The sequence below is a fragment of the Triplophysa dalaica genome, chromosome 14, assembly GCF_015846415.1.
Source record: "Triplophysa dalaica isolate WHDGS20190420 chromosome 14, ASM1584641v1, whole genome shotgun sequence".
NCBI classification, from domain to species: domain Eukaryota; kingdom Metazoa; phylum Chordata; class Actinopteri; order Cypriniformes; family Nemacheilidae; genus Triplophysa; species Triplophysa dalaica.
The window spans coordinates 1,293,877-1,314,294 of NC_079555.1; the positions used below are offsets into that span (position 1 = coordinate 1,293,877).

The window sequence follows — 20,418 nt, forward strand, 5'->3', positions numbered from 1 at the left end:
ATTTTCTGTTGTTTACCAGAATGGTAGAAACAATGGTATGTAGAATTACAGTTATTTACTTAAGTCTTTTACAGAAACATAAGTTTTAAAGGTGTTGGGGCTATTTCATTTTGTTAGTGATGAACGTAATTTCGGTAAAACTGATGTACAGTTCCCCACAGGATCTTTCTGTTTCTTGCTGTATTAAAATGAAATATAACTACTTAAATGTGATATATGAAATTATTAAATATCATATGAGCAAGCATACAACACAAATGGTGTTTAAGTGCGCAACAGATGCTCTGGTCCTATGAGGGGCGCTACAGTTATAATCATGACCTCGATCTTTATCTCATAAAAAAGCGGCGCGCGGGATAACGGATAGAAATAAATAAGGCTAGAAGAGCAAAATTCACTCGTTCAACAAGGGCGGGGATTAGGGGCACAGGCGTCGTAGCACATAATTATAATTCAACACGTAACTGTATATTTTATATTTAATGGCTATCAATGTTTCTCAATATCTATCTTCACATGTTAATAATATTTTTTTTAATCTTATAAATTACAATGCCCACACGGCTTGTCACGTGATACAGGTTTCTTTCCCGGCATTTGACCAATCAGAGTCGTTTGTGATTAATACATTAGTTGTTTATGTTATTATTATTATTATTATTATTATTATTAATTGTTGATGCGTATTTTAGTTTTTTTGTGAAATAAATATAAAAAATATTTAAATGTTAATAGGTTTGCATTCCCGATGGATACAAAATAAATTAAATGCGCTTCACCGGTTGGTTCGGTAGTATGGGCCGTGACGCGCCCCCTGGTGGCAGAACCGTGTGTATTGCACAGGAAACGTGAACGAGACCCACAGAAGTGACGTATGACTGTCTTTCTTTGAAGTATTAAAACACATTCGGAAGTTTCTCGACACGCAAACTGATCGCGTTTCACGCGGCGCGTCTGTAAGTGCTGTTCAGTCAGATAGCGTGAAGCTTCCAGTAAATAACGAGCACAGTTCAGCACGTGCGTGTGCGTCGAGTCGGTCGAGCATCAGTGTTTGAGCAGGTTCACGCTAATTTACCACATTTCATACAGTCACGTTTGATGATGGTTGTGTTAAAAAGTCAGAGTCCACCCAGCGAGGGCATCAGACTCCAGCAGGCCGAGACCTCTGCGGTTTTGGACGGCAAGCGACTCGGCTCGGGAACACTGTTCGTGACTGAGACGTGAGTATCTCTGTTTTAACTTCGACTAACGTTGCACTTGTTAAAGCGGTTAATAGTTGTTGTGCTCTTTACGTATGTGTTTACTGCACGTGGAGCACTTTCATGTTTAAACTGTATGTGCAAACACCTTACTAAGACGCAACATGGTAAGTGATGTCATTTAATAGTAATACAATGGAACTGCATGAAATTACCTTGAGATTGATTAGATCAACAACATTATAAAACAATAATATCACCATGCTTATGTCTTTGAGGTAAGTTGTCATGACGTAAGTGCAGTGTGTAACCCATAACACAAGCAGTAGACCAACAAAAAATATGAATGAAACAACATGCTGAGGTTTGCAGGTTTATTCTTGAGATGTAAACAAACTGCGGACATATTTATTAGTAAATGCTGTCATTGCATAATGGTATTCTCATATTTTTGTTGTTGTATGTCAAATGCATAATTTGTGTGGAATGTCATTTGTTTATTGATGCCTCTGTCCTGCTCTGTCCTCCCAGGCGTTTGTCGTGGTTTGATGGCTCATGTATGGGGTTCTCCCTCGAATATCCCTCCATCAGTCTACACGCTATCTCACGAGACCTCGGAGCATTCCCAGAAGAGCATCTATACGTGATGGTCAATGCAAAACTGGACGCCGGTGAGCGTTCATCTACTAAATGCTATTTTAAAATGATGATCAGATGGTGTCCCTATAATCACAAAATCTTACTGATAATTTTGGGCGATTCATTGATAGAAACACGTTGACATCTATAATTCTGAGCGAAAGTGAAGCATGCTAAAATTCGTTTTGAAAGCCCTCTCACGTGTTTTTATTTCATGATTGTTCTCTCGTTGTTTGGTGTGTTTGGTATATGAACATTCTTCATGGTGACCTATAGATGACGGCGAAACCGAGATGAAGGATAAAGCTCCAGAAGACCCAGGAGAAGATGAAGATGAGAGTGACGGTGGCAGTGAAGATTCAGAAACTATCACAGAGATTCGCTTTGTGCCCAGTGACAAAGCCGCACGTGAGTCAATCACAAGAATGATTCATTGTGCCTCGTGAAGAATCGTTTTTTGAATGTGTGTGTGTGTGCGCAGTGGAGCCCATGTTCTCGGCCATGTGTGACTGTCAGGCCTTGCATCCCGACCCTGAGGACGCTGATACAGATGATGATGACTATGAAGGAGAGGAGTATGATGTAGAGGAGGCGGGTGGGTGTTTCTCAGTCCCAAAGCGCTTTTTTGATTGCCTGTTTTAACAATGTTTACGAATTGCATTCAGTATCCACCGAAAGTTACTCACGGCGGTTTCTCTCATCTTTCAGAACAAGAGCAGGCACAGAGAGATGTGCCCACGTTTTACACCTATGAGGAGGGTCTGTCTCACCTGACGGCAGAGGGTCAGGCCACACTCGACCGATTGGAGGGGATGTTGGCTCAGTCAGTCGCCCAGCAGTTTCACATGGCTGGAGTCAGGACGGACCAAGCCTCAGCTGAGTTTGAAGGTCTGTGGTTGCTACACTTATTTCTAGGAACATTGATTTCCTATGTTTACCGTGTGCTATTGTAAACGTTTTTGTTGCTGTTGTAAACAAGATTGGTACTGTTAACATGGATTAGATGTCATTGATTTAATTCAATTTACAAAAAATGAATGTATAATTTGTGTCTGTCACACAAATGGCTCAGGATAAGATTCAAGCCAAGTTTCACTAAACTTGTACATGGTAATTAAATATGTATAGGGATGGCTCAGATTTTTTTATACGTCTTTCAAAGTGACTCTGCATGCGCGTGTTCGTGGACCGCTACACATTTACAAACAATAGAGTGCCTGTAGATTATTTCTGATAACAAACAAAAGAATGGTTACTTGTCTAAACTTGTCTCCAATCTTTTTTATTTAGACTGCGATACCGGTTTCTTCAAATACGACCAAACTACAGGACCTATTCTGCAAATTGTTTGTTTAATAAAACGAACATACAACAAAATTCAACGAATCGTTTGTTTAATAAAATTATTTAACAGTAACATAATAATATAAATGAATATTAATGTAAATAAGAAAAATGATAAACCGTTATAATAGTAACAGTCCGGAAGTTAACTGGAGTCTCAGTGCGCATGAAACGATGTATAGAGTAGTAAGGTTAGATGTCAAGAGTGCTCTTGTGGTGATATTGTTATGCACAAATAGCCACAAGGTGGCAGGAACACTTTAGTGTGACACCTTTCTGTCAACACTTGTGTACATGACCTCTCATGATCGTATAAATCAAAAACATATCTGTGTGTTAGATTGCATGTATGTATGCATGAATTCATGTGTTCTTGGGTTCACAAATGGCGTGTTTAACAGATTTGTGTGTGTCTATAATGAGCAGGATTTCCTGAACACTACATGATCTGTAATGAGTTGAAGCCCCAGGGGAAGTGCTGCTGGCCCGGATGGGCGTCATATAATACTGTCTTGTAACATTGAGCCCTTTCTGTCTTACAGATGGTATGGAGGTCGACTCCAATACAGTTGCCGGACAGTTTGAGGATGCTGATGTGGAACACTGGTGATTATTAACCTAATTTGTTTTAAAAACAGAATAGGTTTGTTAAAATAAGAGACATTTACCGAAAGAAAAAAAAGACAAACCCTCAGAGAGATTTTTTTATAAAGCACGTACAGTAAGCACAAAAAAATAGAAAACATTCTATATGTTGACACAGGTCTCATGTGCACAGCTCGACCAATGGAAATAAACAGACAAATCGCCATAGCTTTATAATGCATATTGTATTTTTGGTGTTGTGATATGTCGTGATGCAATGATATATCATTTCACCTCTGTCTGTTTCAGCTTTCAAACCTCTCTTGTCATTGGTCAGACAAACAAATAGTCCCACCCAAAACTGATGTCATTGGTTAAGCCAAAGTCATCGTACAAAGAACCATGTTTTATTAAAGCCCTACCATTTGCAGTTTAATGAAATGATGAACATAAACATTGATGATGTCAGACAGGCTGATTTGTAGTCTGTATGTGTGGATACATATTACGAGATTAAGAATCCTGTGTAAAAATGTCTTCTTTTGTCTGTTTTAAAATGCATAATCTGGACTCCTTCATGACTCTGAATTCTGTGCGCTTCTCTGCCAGATTGAGTGCATCTGTAAACGGCTGATTATAGCACTTCACTGAGGCATGCTGGGATACCGGCTGACTCACCAGGACCACCACTGAAAGCTCTTATACTCACAGTGTCTCTGTCTCTCTTTCTGTCTCTCCTTCCCTGAATTTACCCCCGCCACAGACATTACTCACTAATGTATTTTGTAGTTTTTTCTGAAGACCGTAATAATTCTCCTTAATGTTAATGTGTTTGTTAGACATTTAATAAATACAGTTGTTTTTGTACAAAGCTATTTGTTTCATATTTGGAGTCTTATTTCTCAGGGTTGTCTAGTGGATTGCTGTGGTCATATTTTAGCTAAGAACTCGTTTCTCTCCTCTAATCAGCCAAATGATCATTTTCTGTGAATGTCTCTCAGGAGATGAAGTTTTTTATCTTGTCTGTTTATCAACGCATTCTGTGGGTATCAGGAGGTAGGGGAGGAGGGCAGAGCGAGAACAATTTGCGTAGCTGCTGTTCATTCACTTATAAACAAGAGATAATACTGTTATGGCTATTCCAGAGTTTAGATGCTACATTTGAGAAAGCTCTACCCTCTTTTGTGGATTTAGTTATTCTAGGTACTATCAGAAGTCTGGGTTAGGGTGCGCACGTGCTTTGGTTCAGCCTTCCCCTCCCCCCCGCACGCGCCGTATGTTTTCGAAAACAAACGTAAAGCAGTATCTATCTTTTATAAATGTGATCAAACTAAATACTCTTCAAAGATACAAAGTATGCAATACTACTCTACAGGTTCTCAATATTAATAGGAGATTGGCATAAACCCTGTGTGTTACGCCCGCTTTAAAGCGACGGATGGGGTTGTTAATGTTTTGCTTGACCCCAAATTAGTTCAATAAATCTATGTATGCAACTCCAAAAGCATTATTTGCGTTATCTACATGAATGTTGAAATCTCCAGTAATTAGTGTTTTGTCAGCATGAACCAGTAGGTCTGACATAAAGTCTGCAAACTAGAAACATACATGGATTTGAAAATGAACTCACTTTTTATTTGTTTTCTATAAATTATGACATTACAGTGAATGTCTCCATTTCTGAACTTCTGAAGCCTCTGTGACCTCTGCAATATGTCATGATGCACCGTATACTCACTCATACACAATCTTAAATTTCATAAATTTAATCCAAAACATTTTTTTAAATCGTCAATACAGATCTGATGAGATTACGCCGGGGCTGTCAATAAATAAAATATAACAATGCACTAGACGGTTTTCACAAATATTCTGGTCACGTGTCTTTGTTTCTCTATTTTTTTGCATTCCTCTGCATATATTAGTTTGATGTATTTTCTATTTATCAAATAATCAAAAAATGTGTATTAAGTATTTTTTTCCCACACAGGAAGAAATCTGATGTGTAAAGAGTTAGAGACAGTATATCAAAACCCATCAGGTCAGAGAATCTCGGTCGTGGGTGAACTCAATCTCTATTTTCATTTCTCAGTTGTTGAATGTTTGCTGTTTTGTGAATTTCATCATAGAGTTTCTCACTATCACTGAGAATTGTGTTTTGTTTCTCTGTGCGCAGATCAGTTCTCACACAGGGTCCATCACATGACACAAGAAACTATTCCACAACAACCGATCTCTCAGGTTAGAAAAACAAACAAGATTTTTGATTTGTGAGTTTAATTAAAAACAAATTAATAAATATTTTTAGCACATCTTCTTTTTCTTCCGAAATGAAAACAAAGCTATTGCACAAAACACTTTGTTTTACACTTCATCAAGTTCAGCCAGGTTATTATACCCAAAGGCACCATAAAAGTTTCATATACCTAGTGCTAGATAATAATGATCGCTAGTAAAACATTATTAAAAACACTGCACCGTTACAACGCATCAGAGGTGTCTCACTCCAGGAATGTATGATTTAAGATACAATATGACAAATAAAGTACAGTGAGGTAAATATTACCCTGAAGAACAAGAAAAATGACTTTTAAATCATAAAATCAACATGCAACAGTTCTATAAGTCATTCTTATTGCCGCCATAACTGTATATAACATCACATGAATGTCTGTCCGCTAAGACACTGTGTGCTTTATGACAGCATTGTGCTTTGTGAATATACACTACTTCTCATTTAAGAAGTTCTGATGCTCACTAAGACATTATCAAAGCTTTAAGTGTTACAGACAATAAGAACCCTTAAAACTATAAAACACGACGAATTGAGAAGAACAGTGTCCTAATGTTGTGTGCATTCACAGTCATATGTAAATCAACATAAAACATTTATATTGTGAATAAGACTTCTTAAAATATCATCCCAATTTACTCAATCTTTCTCCTCTTGAGTCCATTGGAGTTTGAAACTGTGCTTTTTCCTAAAACGACCGGCATGACTTTCTCCCAAAGCAGCAGAGAGGCGATCATCCCTGAAGGAGAAAGTACAGCGTGAATCTCTTGAAATCTCTTGAAATAACATCCAGTAATTCAAAATAAAAGATTTTATTTGTATACGTGATCCCTGGCAAACAAACATGACGACACAAAAGCAAAACAGGTATCCTGATCTTCGATTCAGCAGGTTAATGAGTTTTGCAGGTTAAGTTACAGAAATGTGGCAGAAACATCTCTGTCTGACTGCTGTAAATGCACTGAATGTAAATGCTCACCTAGTATGGGCCCCAGCCAGTATACAACGCTGTATTCTGTGAATGTGTTGCCAGGACAGGAGACCAGTATTGAGAAGGCGAGAGCCGGATTGAACACAGCTCCAGTGATGTGTCCACCTTCACCAAAACAAAAGTACAGTAAAGTTCAACTGACAGACGGACAGGCAACTTGTTGATTGGTTTAGCAATAGTTGACTTTGATCTGTCAATGTACAAAGCCAATAAAATATGGCACAGGTCATTGACGCCCATTTAAAAGTACACTTCTGGTACCAGTACTTGTGTAGTTGCCAAGTAAACCAACTTTTAATAATACATTATTTCTTATTATTAATATTTATCTTATAGAATAGCATCTTCATGATTTTTTTCTAGATTTCTGCAGCTAGCCACTTTTTGGTTGTTGCACACACACCTGCATACACTAAAGTAGTGATGACTGCAGCTATGGCAGGAACTCGATACAGCTCCTGAACTTTGTGCACGTTGGAGACCGCAGTGTGCATCACGAACGCGCAGCACAGCTCCACCGCAGCGGCCTGCAGGAGAGAAGCATTGACTGGGCTGCTCGTGCATTTAAACCCCGTCGATCCGTGCCGCGCGTGCAGGTCAGACAGAGACAGTGCCCACGCATGGGGCATCGCTCCGCGCGCCAACGCAGCGGCGATCAGCTGGCACGAGATCCGCGCCAGCGCGCTCCGGCGGGTGAGAGTCCCGCGGCAGAGCTGATCCAGGACCCCGGTGGGGTTGCAAATCGCGCCGTGGAAGGAAAGCCCGTGGACCACCGAGATCACATACGTGCACGTCAACGCGATGCGCGGCTCCAGCCCGCCCACCTCCGCGAGGAGCTTTAACTCGTGCGTGCACGCGCACAGTTGAAACGTGGAAATCAACTCCAGCGCATAGACGCTACGGTCTCGGTTCGAGAGCAGATATAAGACCGTCCTTCTCGCCACCTCGCTAAAAACTACAATCCCCAACAGTACGGACAGCGAGACGCTGAGATCGGACATCTCGCCTACTCTGATCGGCCTCTGGTCTCCAATACAAAAATCCGATCCGGTCAGACAACTTCAGAGCGGATACGCCTCCACGCGATTGACCCCGCCCCCTTCGCTTTACAACGTACCAAAATCCTCCTGGGTCGACTCGGCTTATGAATAGTAATTACGTTAGGATGACGTTGATCGGTACGTCCTTTCACGTAAACGAAGTAAATATTCATGAGCCAACCTTCAGTCGGGCCGATCCCAAGAAAACACAGATGTTGACCGGACTTCAGGAAAGACGCTTCACATGCAAGGGAGAGGTTAGAGTAGATAATAAAAATAAAACAAAAATTTGTTTTATTCACATAAGTGAATCTGATGTTGTAATGAAAAGGCAAGCATACTTTATTCATTTGGATTGTATTATTTCACGAGCAGATAAAGCGCCGTGTTGGTAATAAATGTTTAGTAATATACTTAATTTAATTTATTACATAAAAGTATTCTCTGGAATTTTCATCAAACGATATGTACACTGAATTTAAAAATGTTTAGTAACCCAACAGTTCTGTTATTATCCTACAGAGGGCGCTGAGATACCTTAAAATTTAGGTTTTCCAAAAAATGTTTTATAAATATAAAGCCACCAACGGATGAATTAATCTATATCTATCTATCTGTCTATCTATCTATCTATCTATCTATCTATCTATCTATCTATCTATCTATCTATCTATCTATCTATCTATCTATCTATCTATCTATCTATCTATCTATCTATCTATCTATCTATCTATCTATCTATCTATCTATCTATCTATCTATCTATCCATCCATCCATCCATCCATCCATCCATCCATCCATCCATCCATCCCTCTCTCTCTCTCTCTCTCTCTCTCTATCCATCTATCGCTTTTTTATTTAAGATAACATCCACATTGCAATAGAAACAAGAAAAATCTGATTAGATATCATGCTATGCGAAGATACAAACAATATTATATGAATACTTCAAAAAGTGCTGAAGCTCGTACAATTCTTATTGCATTTGGATTCTTTGAGGGCATTAGAGATTCACAATAATATTTTACTTGATTTTCAAATACAAAAAATATAGGTTTTTTCCTAAATATTTATTTTATTCACGAATGTGAAATTTGGCCATTACAATTAAAAAATGAATAAAGTAAATGTGTGTTTGTTTATCTTTTGTTTTAGTCACACTATATTGCCTGAGAGGACATCTTTCCACTGTTAAAAAAATCTTCATCAATATTTTCAACAATAAATTTGAGTACATTAGGCCAAAAATAATTTTTTTTTGTTTGTAAAAGCTACAATTCTCATCTATATCTTTTTTATGTTTGGGTAAATAATGTTTAACAGGATAGATACTAAAAAAATAGATAATCTATAGGTCACTTCTTTAATTGTATTTGTTGATAGATAGCGATTAGGTAGATGCCAAACTTCTTGCCAGTCCACATCATTTACAAAACGATTCCAGTACGCAATTGCATTTGGTTTCGAAACAACCTTTTCCTGAAAGAGAGCTCTTATAGATTTATTGTTAGCATGAGGGATTTTTTTGCTTAAATACAAATTCCACTAGATATTGCACCAAAAAGCTAATTCTTTTGGTGTTATGGGAATGATATATTTTGATTCCTCATAGGTTAACAAAATCCCATCTGAGTTAAATAACTGATCCACCAAAAGAATATCATTTCGAAACCAATTATCAAACAAAATACACTTCCGTTTATATAGGATGTATATAGAATCTCATGCTTCTTCTTCCACTGGCGCAGGTGACGCGTCCCACGCCGGAGTGCACGCATGGCCACTGGGATCGCGCGTGGGCGGAGCTTCGCGCAGCAGGTTTGTGTGCGTCTCTCTGTCTGTAGCGGTGAGACAGAAGATCACGGGAGCAAATGAGAGCGGAGAGACGGACCGAATACGCGACGGAGAACCGGAGAGTCTGATTCGGGAAATTACACGCGTGTTTTGGACAGAGGTGAGTGCCGGTCTTTAACGCTGTCACGCGCGCCGCGGAGCCGCAGTCTCGCTCGCGGGGATCTTGCGTGACGCGGAGACTCACCGGCGTGGTGTGCGAATGTCTCCCTCCCTCCCTCCTCGCGCGGATGGGGATGTGGCTTTACCATCAGGATTCTCACTGTGGTTATTTCCACGCGTGTCGGTGCTGTGATAAGATTTTGCGCTGTCTGATGTGTCTGCTCGAGTTCAGTAGAAGGTTTGCTCGCTTTTTATTCAACGCAACAAGGTTACTTGATGCATGCGCTCGTTGAATAAAAATACAAATAATCCTCATAATAATAATTGGTTTGTTATTGTTAATTATTTCATATTTCTGTTTATTTGCATCACACGTGATAATGATACAAAATAAATATTAACACATTAAAATGACTGCTTGAATTACAATATTATGAGTGCTATTATTATAATCATAATTTAGTGTATTTTTTTGTTTTGATGTTAAAAACAAGGCTGAAATGCACATGCATGATTAACAGTGTTGGGGCGTGTGAGGTGTCGGGTTATTATGACCACCACTGGAAACACTGCAGACATGATGGATCTCTGGATTGCATTTCTGTCCGGATCAGGAACTGACCCAAAAGGGAAATTTAAAAGCGTCATCTAATATCCTATCTAAGGAACTCAACGTCTGTGCTCAAACTGCTTTTGGCATTGTTTTTTAAAGTGCATGGACAAAATGAAGTGTGTTGGTTGGTTTATTGCTCCTCAGCTTGGTAAGTTCTATAATGACTTTTCAAGAGACATAGACGGTGTGTTGTTTAGTGGATTTGTTGGTGTGCGGTGGAGTTCAGATGGCTCTACACTCAATTGGGTTGCTCTGCTCGTATCAGTTTCTTACATCAAATCTTTAAACCGGTTCAGCACACATCTCTGTGGATGCATAAAGTATGATATCTGTAAATGGCTTGCAGAAGCTCATCTTCTTTATGAAAAGGGAAAGTGAAAAGGCAGACGGCACTAAGACACGGTATGAGAATATTGTCTTTTCGCTTCCGTCCAAAAACGTGGAGCGACTCAGAAGTGGCTTTTAATCGATCACTCTCTCACGCTCCTAAAAATGTTGTCATCATCATTACTGGCTATTTTTAGCTGTGAGATGGCGTATGTGTAGGTGTTGTGTGCTGAAACGCTCCTCGTGTAGGTGTGATGTAAGCATTTTTACACGTGTGTCTCTAATTGCACAGTTGCGGCGCGTCGATTATTTGATTGTGATTCTAGGTTCGTGCTGTGGGGGTCGGTGATTCTGAAATGAACACACCCTTGGGTCACACGTCACCATGTGGTTTCAGTAACACCCTGTTTATCATCCCAAAACACAGAGGAGAGAAAAAACACACCCACCCCTGTCCCCCACACACCCTCCAGATGTGCATTTGGACCCACGACCGATGCTCTGACATCATGCATATTGTTATGCGACTGTGTCTGGATGTATTTTTTTGGATCAACCCAGATGTGTAAGGATAATTTTTATGGCCACTTCTGGAACAAAAGATTTTCTGCTGTCAGGATCATGTGCATTGTGTTTCTCCGCTTTGTAGGGCACGCTGGTTTAATGTGTCGAGCAACGTTGCGGTTTATGAAGGAAAGACAAAGAATGGAAATTCTATTTGGTCTCATAGAGTTAGCTTTGGTCAAGCAATGGAGTAAAAAGTTAAATCTATACATTCTCAATGTATGCACAAAAAGTGTGTAGTTTTGTCATTGATAGACAATAGTGCAGGATTGCATCAATTTATAATTGTTATTTTATTAATATTAATATTAATGAAATAGGTAATTAAAAATGAATGTCCCCTCAAATAGTGTGCAATATTAGGGTATTAGGGATTGGACACAGCCTAAATCGTTCTTCTTCTGTGTCCCATATTCAGAGTTTCTGCGCGAGAGCGCCCTCTGGGTTTTGGATGTGGCAGCATTTAATCGTTATTCATTGAGAAACCCAGCATAAAGCCGTAAAGGTCACATTTGACTTTTTCCTCCATTGACTTCCATTAATACGCATGCGGATATGACAGACCGGAAACGCATTTCGTTGGGTAGCCAGGGCTGGGCCGATAGACGTTGACATTGTCCATCGCCGATGGCAGACAGTCATCACGATGTTGGGCAGGCATCGTGGTTCCCCTGCATGACGTCATTTTCGTCATGAGGAGGTTCCGCGGTCGTCTGCAAATCGCGTACGTGTACAGCACGACAAATGTTGACACCCGAGTGTACGGTATGACATTCTGACCAATAGAAGATCAAAACATCACAGCGTAACCTCTCGGTACAGAAATGTACAAAATGGAGGAGTCACGGCCGCATATTTTCGTACCACCGTCCAAACGATCTTCACATGCACAATATATTGTCTCAGCCCTATGCCATTTTTATAGCTTCTGAAGAAAATGCCAGTGGTATCGTGAGTGGTTGCTATGAAGTTTCTATGTTGAAAATATTCAGATCTCTATACGCTTCAGAGCTATACATGATTAGATGTATGACTGTATACATAGAAAGCACAAAGGCCAAATGTTTTAGTAGAAACAGTCAAAGTATCCAATGAGGAGAAGGAAACAAAACTCTATTAACTGTGAAGGGCTGCGGGCTTGAGAGAATATTCTGTTTCCTGGTCTCTTCTGGAGCGTATTAGACAAAAGAAAGAATGTGGAGTGTTGGTCGGTTACAGCGACAGACAGCGCCGCTGCTTCAGAACTGTGTGGCGTTGCTGTGAGGAAAAAATGTGTTAACCTTAATGTCACATGTAAAGAAAAGAGTTTGGAGGGAGGCCACGGGAGGGGTTTGATCTCACATGTTTTGACCAGACGTTCTCGCTCTGACTGGTGTCGGTGGTCAGATGGACAACAGAATACAACAGAGTAAAATGTTGTTAAATTTGTCCGGTTGCGTGAAGTTTCCCAACATGAGACCATTCTCCGTGATTGCATGTGGGATTTTTCATCGTGGTTGATTTGGACTGCATCTTTACCTTTTAAAGGTTCAGTGAGTTTAGTGTGCGGTTTTGTGTGACCCAGTTTTCCTCTGGGTTTCGTATCATTATATAATAGCTGTCACTTTATGTTAACATCTCAGAAGAGGAACCCAAAAACGTGTTTGAAGAAATGAGCAGTGGCCGCTTCACTTTTACTGTTCCAATTGACTTCATCTGACCGTATTTCTCGTCCTTTGGCCGGGTGTCACGTGATTCTTCCTCATGTCATCAATCCCTGCATTTCACATTCTTTGTTAAAATGAAGCAGAACAATACAAATTCGCTAATTTATTAAGAAGTTAGTATATTTGACTTGAATATGTTCAGTTTGAGAATGGTGTTTTAGCTGCGCTTTAAGCATTCTCATTTCTAGTTTTTCTTATGTTATTATATTATTTAAAGAAGATATTTGGAAGAATGTTGTTAACCGGCCCCCATTCACTTGCGTTGGTATTGTGTGAATGGGGTTGGTTACAAAGTTTCCTCAAAATATCTTTTGTGTACTGGGGAAGAAAGAAGGTCATAAAGGTTTGAAAGAATAAGAGGGTGATTAAAAGACAGAATTTTCGTTTGTGGGTGAACTATCCCTTTAAGGACAGGCTGTGTGTGTTGTTTTTCCATTGTACATCTTTCACTGCAACATATAACATCAAATCTGTTATTCCAAACCTTTGTGATACACTGCAAATCTGCTTATATTCATCATTTTAATATATTGTACAGACCTAAAATAGTTCCTAGAAACATGTCTGTGTCATGATATAATAATGCCACCTGCTAAAAATATCTCAGATTCTCCCTCGGCGTCTCACCTCTCCTGTCAGACAGATTCACCAGTGTGTTTGTGCTCAGCGATTTCATTTACAGAAAATATATTGTCGTGTGTGCTTGTATGTTTATGGTTAATAATAGAGTTTCACATCATTAGTGAATCTCTGCTGGAATCATTGGTGAGGTCTGTGTAGTCTCCTGCTACAACGATTTCTTGTATGATCTAAATAAGTCTCTTCTTATTTTAGTGATGACTAATAACTTTCATAGTTTAGTTTCATCCTTTATGACCTGTAATTGCTCACACACAGCACGAGTCATAAAACATCCACAGCCGCTCGGATCTGAGATCATAAATGTGTGACTCAAGCGCATTACCGACCCGATGGGTCATCTCAACAGTCATTGGTTGATTTGATTCACTTCCTGTTCAGATTAAATACTTCAGTTATAAGGTTTATAATCTCACCGCGACACAAACAACTCGTTTGTGAACATTTCGAAGGTTTCACAAACATCTTTATCAAGGTGTATTTGACTTAATAGATGATTGAGTGACAAGTCGTTGATATTTTTAAATCGTTCAAGAAGTGAGATTTTAGATTTTAAATGCATTCGTCTGCTTTTATCGGTATGATGATATTTGAGCACAGATGATCTTATAGTCAATAAATACGAGTCACAAAACTTTTGATTTTAAGAAGTGTTTCAAAGTTTAGATTCAGCGGAAGACGACTTGTTTAAAGAGAATTAAATGTGATGTGAAGAAGCTTCTGGGGATTTACCAGATCTTGAAACTTCTGACATCTCGTCATTTATTACACGGCTCCTTGGAATGTTTGATTCTGATTGGCCAGTCGCGACATTTGCAAATTCGTTATTGCCAGATATCAACCTCTCAAAACGAATAACACACGCTTACCCGAGTGCAGCAAATCATTTTGACTTTTTTTTTTTTAAATCAAATATATGACATTATATTTACAAATGATTAAAAAAAATTCCCTGTTCGTGACATTTGAACGTCGTTTCTTTCCTTAAAACCGAAAGTAAATGGTTTTTCAGTGTGATCACACTGTCGGGGCTTATTTCTGCAATAACAACCGGCTGGCTGTTCATTATCCTTTAGTTAAAGAACAGTAAATGAAGAGTTTCTGGAAGTTTTTGTGGACTTCATGACATGAAGACTTCCACGTTAATGTAGTTGTGCCTCAAGACAAAGGCTTGTAGTGTTGAGAAGGAAACTAAAGCTTCACACCTCAGGTACACAGAGTCTAGCCAAAAATAACACGGGTCATCCACATACAGAAGTCTTAAAGAGAAATTCATCACATTCCTGATTGAGTGTCGTTGTCTTCCCGTTTTTTTTTTTTTTAAGTAAATCTTAACCTGGGAGCCAAATTGCACGTGTTTTAACAAATAAACACAACTAGAAATGTACATGATTGGAAAACAAATGCCCACGTATTTTCACTTAACAACGAGACAAGATATTCAGTGAAGGAACTGTTGAAAAAGGAAAAACATGATATATCCGTGTTTGTGCTCCACTGGAGAGTTTTCACTCCCAGCATGCCGTGCGGCCTTGCATTATTCAGCAGGTTGTCATGGCGATGGACACCTCTGAGTATTGCGCTTCATGTGGGAGGAGTCAGACAGCTGGTGGATGGAGACAGCTGTGTCATGGATTCCCTGCTACTCAGACTAAAGTGTGTGTTGATGCGTGCGCGTCTGTGTTTTTTTGTCTGTGACTGTGTGTGCATTTGTGTGTCTGAATGCATGTTTGTTTGTCTGTACAAGTGTACGGCTGTGTGGCTTCCTTTTTAGACAAAATTTTCCCCAGAAGATGTGTGGAATCTATATTATGCGTATTTTATTAATATTCTTAACAACGCTTGATTTTTCCCAATACCAACAATTAAAGACGCAAAACTTAACTTAAAACTAAAAAAGACGGCCAGGAAAACTCCTCATGAACATTTCATTTGAGATGATGGATCACAGTTATGTGAGTATAGTAATATCTTTATAAGTGACAGTCTCTCTCTCTCTCTCTCTCTCTCTCTCCCTCTCCCTCTCCCTCTCCCTCTCCCTCTCCCTCTCCCTCTCCCTCTCCCTCTCCCTCTCCCTCTCCCTCTCCCTCTCCCTCTACCTCTCCCTCTCTCTCTCTCTCTCTCTCGGTCTCTCTCTCTCTCGGTCTCTCTCTCTCCCTCTCCCTCTCCCTCTCTCGGTCTCTCTCTCTCTCTCTCTCTCTCTTCAAGATTCAAAGGAGCTTTATTGGCATGATAAAAGAAAATCTCTCTCTTTCTCCCTCTCTGACAGTCTCTCTCTCTCTCTCTCTCGTCTCTCATATGTCTCTCTCATGTTTCTCTCTCTCTCTCTCTCTCTCATATGTCTCTCTCATGTCTCTCTCTCTCTCTCTCATATGTCTCTCATGTCTCTCTCTATGTCTCTCTCTTTCTGTCTCTCTCTTTATCTCTCTCTCTCTCAGATTGTAAGATCACACCCTGGTTTCTTCTGTTGGTAATGGTTATATGAGAGCGAGGGATTGTGGACTTTAGTCAGACTTGCCCTCTTTAGTTTCTTTTGAAGTGTGTGCCTGTGTGTGTGTGTGTGTAGTGTGTGTATGTGTGTAAGTGTGTGTAAGTGTGTGTGTGTCTGTAACAGAGGGTTTGTTTCAAGGGCCACGCCTTGTTCACCTGTTCACCTCATTCACAATAATCTTAATGATATCATTATGTCCCTCCGTTTAGTCTCATTTTGTCAGATCAGTTTTATTCCTCTGAGGTTACATCTGCTCATGATGTTGTATGTTATGTATTGTGCCGTGTGGCGACACTGCTCCGCAAGATTTCTAGCTCATCATAACAAGTAAAGATGAGCGCCTGTTCAGTTGAGCTGTAATGTTACACCATAATGAAATGTTATTTCCAAAAGTGTGTGTTACTTCCCTTCATCAATCATGAGAGATCAAAATCTTCACACTTCTGTTTTGCAAACAATGAAATCATTTCATGACGAGCGGCTGTCAAATGTCATCAGTTTAAGCATTGAAGAAGGTGAAAACCGAATGGTAACTTACATGCTGTTTTTCAAGAAGCAAGTTTAAGTACTTTTTTAGAGCTTAACATCCACCGGTCAGATAAACATTTATTTGCATTAAAACAATTCAAACAATTCCTGGTTTGCAGAACATCTCTTTTTGTTTTCAGGAGTACAGAGAGAGCCATTAGGCATTAGGTTGACAGTAGGATAAAGTGATGGATTGACTTTTTGAAGCCGACAGACATTAAGTTGGCAGGAACAAGCTGACGATTAAAACCAGGACCATCCTGAAAATTTAGAGCGTTTGAGATGAGCACGAGGTGTTGGAAATGTTTTGCGGTTGACGTGCTGTTGTCAGAGATAGATCTGTGGAAAATCTGTGTGTCCGTGTCTGTTTCAATCCTGTGAGTCTCCCTCACAAACACACACACGCTGCGTCCGAAATCGCATATATGAATAATACTTAGCTCTATTCCTCCACAGAGAGCGTATCGTTCTTATTTACTCCTCAAATCTCTTCCAAGCTTTTGTGAGAGGTGAAGAGGTGGAGAGGTGAAGAGAGCTGGACCGTCCAATTGATCGTGCATGTTTCTCATGTTTACGGCCGACTCCTTGAGTTTCTAAGAAAAGACACCTTAGCAACCAGTTTGAACGCCATAGCAACACGCTGAATTCATACAAAAGTACAAATCTGGTTGATTCCAAAGAAATGTGAAGGGTGGGACAGGGAATGTTTTGCTTGTGATGTCATATGAGATTACAGCTAGTTGAGGGAAAACAGGGAATTATAGTGTGTGTGTGTCTGGATGTTAGTGTGTGCAGATGTTAGTGTGTGAATGTTAGTGTGTGAATGTTAGTGTGATTGAGTATGTTATTGTGTGGTTGTGTGTGTTTGTTAATGTGGTTGTATATTGGTATTAGTGCATTTGTATGTGTATGGGTGTAAATGTTTGTTTGTGTGTTTCTGAGACAGAGAGAGAGACTGTGTATATAAGGTGTGTATGTTATATATTAATGTGTGTATGTGCACTGGATCTGACCTACATTATAAAGACGCACAGTCCTTACAATGCAGTGTGTGTTCATGTGTTTGCCCAAGCCCCCTACATTATGTGGACATGCCGATGTCCTTGTAATTCAAAACATAAAATGTTTAAGTGTGTGTTATGTAATGTGAGCGTATATCAGTATAAGTGTATGTGTGTATGTGTTTGTTGGTTGTGTGTGTGTGTGTGTGTGTCTGCTTGTGTGCAACTGTGTGTGTTTATGTGAAAGTGAGTGTATGTTTGTGGGTAAATGTTAATGTATTTGCGTGTTTATGTCAGCAGTGTGTGTGAGTGATTGTGTGTGTGTGTAGTGTGTCCACGATCTAGAGATTTCCTGACATCAGCAATGTTGTGATTTATCTTACTGCTGTGCTGCTCACTTGCGTTTATATTGCGCACAAACATTAAGTGATATTACAACCGATCGGCCGTCAGCGCTGGTGCCAAAACTGCAGCTCTGCTGAGATTATTGTCTGAGAGAGAGAGAGAGAGAGAGTGTGTGTTCACAGTAACACAGGACAGATATACAAATATAAAACTATTAGAGATATATACATAAATCAATTCAATAAATGAATCAAAAACGTCAAGGCTTTGAGTGAAACTGAACAAATAGAAATAATACTTGGAGAGGGACAGACAGCAGCACTTGCTGCGAGTTATGTGTGTGTATATATATATATATATATATAGAGAGAGAGAGAGAGAGAGAGAGAGAGAGAGAGATCGAATAATTAAAAAAAACATTAATAATTGATTAAATAGAATGATAGAGGGAAAAGCAAAATAACATTTCAGAGTAACAACATCAGCAACGAAAGCCAGACTGTATATCATACATTACTTATACTTAGATTTGCTACTGAACATCTACTTCACATCAACTTCACATATGCAACGTGTCCAAATCCTTTACATTTATTCATTTAGCAGACGCTTTAATCCAAAATGATTTACAGAGAGTTCAGGGAGCAAAAAGTGAAATGTCATACAGGAGCAATAATGCATTAGGTGGAAATACCAAGTTTGTAGTTGCAACAAAAGCTAGAACAATACCTGTTGAGAGAAAGAGAGAGGGTTATTTTTTCTAACTGAACCGTGGTTGAAAGGACTGAGAATAGGAACCATCATCAACAATCTCAAACCAGTTTGTAGTATAAATACTCTATGCTGATTCCGAGATTTCATTAGTTCCCAAAAATTGAAAGAACATCAGAGCAACCAAACAATTATACTACAGATCATTTTCTCACAGATCAAACCTGAACCAATCAGATTCTGAGAATCAAAAAGGCTGCTGATTGGCTGGATTTTCTAAACATATTGCTGCATTTTTGGTCTTAGTTTTTTTTATTTCCAAAATAATGTTTTTTTATTGTTTTTTATAACAGCAGCTGGTTTGTTTTGATTTAAGCCATAATAACTCAAAAACACAACTAACTAACACAACAAAGACATGATAGCGTAACAAAAAACATGATTGAGTCATCTCATATTGGAACCAAACTCTTCATTTATTCATAAAGTTGTAAACGTGTGTGTAACATTAGTGCTTTTCTTCATAGAAATGTATGAGGTTTAGGGAATGATATAAATGTGTAAATAACTGAACAGAATTGCCGTCACGTTTCTGTTCTATTTTTAGTGTTTTTGCAAAAGACCGTAATCTCAGAGGTCAAGACACAGATAAACCTGACTGATCCTGGATCTCACACCAACACATGTACAAGATCACAGAGATTACAGCTCTGTTCTGACACTTAGAGTCCAGGTGAAGATTCTGATTTGTCTCAATACGAGCATCATTTACTGTCTCATGTAAACATAACCAAACTTTTTTTTTAACCCTATAGACGTGGGTACGGTGGGATTACTTCATGTCGTGTGTCTGTCAGGAATAACTGCCCAGCAGTAATGAGTCAGCGTGTATTGATCTGAGGTCCGGTATTCATCTTAAAGCACTAAGCTACCACCACGGGCCAAGAGCAGATCAATGACATGGACCACAGACGCTGTCTTCACCGTTCCTTACAGGCCTTTCCTGTTACTCATCGTCCAGAATGCTCCAAATTTTTGCACGTTCTTGAATCTTGATAATCCCCCATTTCAAGGGTCCCAAAGAGACCCTCCCGCCCAGCCCACCACAGTTTAACACAAAAGAGCTGGACGCCATTGTCTCTCTCATCTCTCGGAGGACTCCGAAAGCCGGCGTATGTTCACTAAACTAACAGTTCAGCGGGGTCTCTGCATTTATACAGGGAGACGTGTAGATCTAATGTTGAAGATCATGCTGTGAGTTGTCTCATAGATTATGCCGGCGTGTTTAAGGACCGTGCCCCTCCTAGCACTAAAGATACGGCCGTCTGGTTGCCGTGGATGATGGGATGTAAATTGAAGTTTTATGACTCCCCTGAAGTGTGTACTTCCTGTTTGCTGTGCCGTTTGTTGTGATGATGCGACAAGCTTGTTATAAAAGAGCATGTACA

General features: G+C 39.5%; 3 protein-coding genes across 6 annotated transcripts in view; 2 read left to right on the plus strand and 1 right to left on the minus strand.

Annotated features, from left to right (window-relative positions):
* The first annotated feature begins 830 nt into the window (after positions 1–830).
* Positions 831–4,642, plus strand: clns1a (chloride channel, nucleotide-sensitive, 1A). Of its 2 annotated transcripts, none has more exons than XM_056766216.1 (7): positions 831–1,220; positions 1,731–1,870; positions 2,115–2,246; positions 2,320–2,433; positions 2,547–2,726; positions 3,725–3,788; positions 4,077–4,366. In XM_056766216.1, the coding sequence occupies exons 1-7, from the start codon at positions 1,099–1,101 to the stop codon at positions 4,114–4,116; spliced, it is 792 nt and encodes a 263-aa protein (XP_056622194.1). In that variant the 5' UTR covers positions 831–1,098; the 3' UTR covers positions 4,117–4,366. The 2 variants fall into 2 exon arrangements, with proteins under 2 accessions (XP_056622194.1, XP_056622195.1); XM_056766217.1 differs by lacking the exon at positions 4,077–4,366 and adding an exon at positions 4,377–4,642 and having other exon boundaries at positions 833–1,220.
* A 1,391-nt stretch (positions 4,643–6,033) lies between these two features.
* aqp11 (aquaporin 11) lies at positions 6,034–8,153 on the minus strand. Its single transcript, XM_056766214.1, has 3 exons — positions 7,455–8,153; positions 7,040–7,156; positions 6,034–6,799 (listed from the first exon to the last, which is right to left on the minus strand). Exons 1-3 carry the CDS (start codon positions 8,050–8,052, stop codon positions 6,696–6,698), a joined length of 819 nt encoding a protein of 272 aa, XP_056622192.1. The 5' UTR covers positions 8,053–8,153; the 3' UTR covers positions 6,034–6,695.
* Positions 8,154–8,274: 121 nt separating this feature from the next.
* Positions 8,275–20,418, plus strand: part of pak1 (p21 protein (Cdc42/Rac)-activated kinase 1) — a 36,862-nt gene continuing 24,718 nt past the window's right edge. The window contains exons 1-2 of one of the 3 annotated variants that reach the window (XM_056766211.1): positions 8,275–8,348; positions 9,841–10,046. The gene's annotated coding sequence lies outside the window, so the exon portion shown is untranslated. Of the gene's footprint in view, positions 8,349–9,840; positions 10,047–10,096; positions 10,284–15,828; positions 15,850–20,418 lie in introns of those variants that run through there. The other 2 variants (XM_056766212.1, XM_056766213.1) reach the window with 2 other exon arrangements.

What these genes read in the sequence shown, in the direction of transcription:
- clns1a (XM_056766216.1), top strand. Translation starts at nt 1,099, where the DNA reads ATGATGGTTGTGTTAAAAAGTCAGAGTCCACCCAGCGAGGGCATCAGA. An exon ending in ACACTGTTCGTGACTGAGAC is followed by an intron (nt 1,221 to 1,730) that starts GTGAGTATCTCT and finishes CTGTCCTCCCAG; the next exon opens with GCGTTTGTCGTGGTTTGATG. An exon ending in AGCCTCAGCTGAGTTTGAAG is followed by an intron (nt 2,727 to 3,724) that starts GTCTGTGGTTGC and finishes TCTGTCTTACAG; the next exon opens with ATGGTATGGAGGTCGACTCC.
- aqp11 (XM_056766214.1), bottom strand. Translation starts at nt 8,052, where the DNA reads ATGTCCGATCTCAGCGTCTCGCTGTCCGTACTGTTGGGGATTGTAGTT. An exon ending in CACTACTTTAGTGTATGCAG is followed by an intron (nt 7,157 to 7,454) that starts GTGTGTGTGCAA and finishes GTTTTGGTGAAG; the next exon opens with GTGGACACATCACTGGAGCT. An exon ending in CTGGCTGGGGCCCATACTAG is followed by an intron (nt 6,800 to 7,039) that starts GTGAGCATTTAC and finishes TTTCTCCTTCAG; the next exon opens with GGATGATCGCCTCTCTGCTG.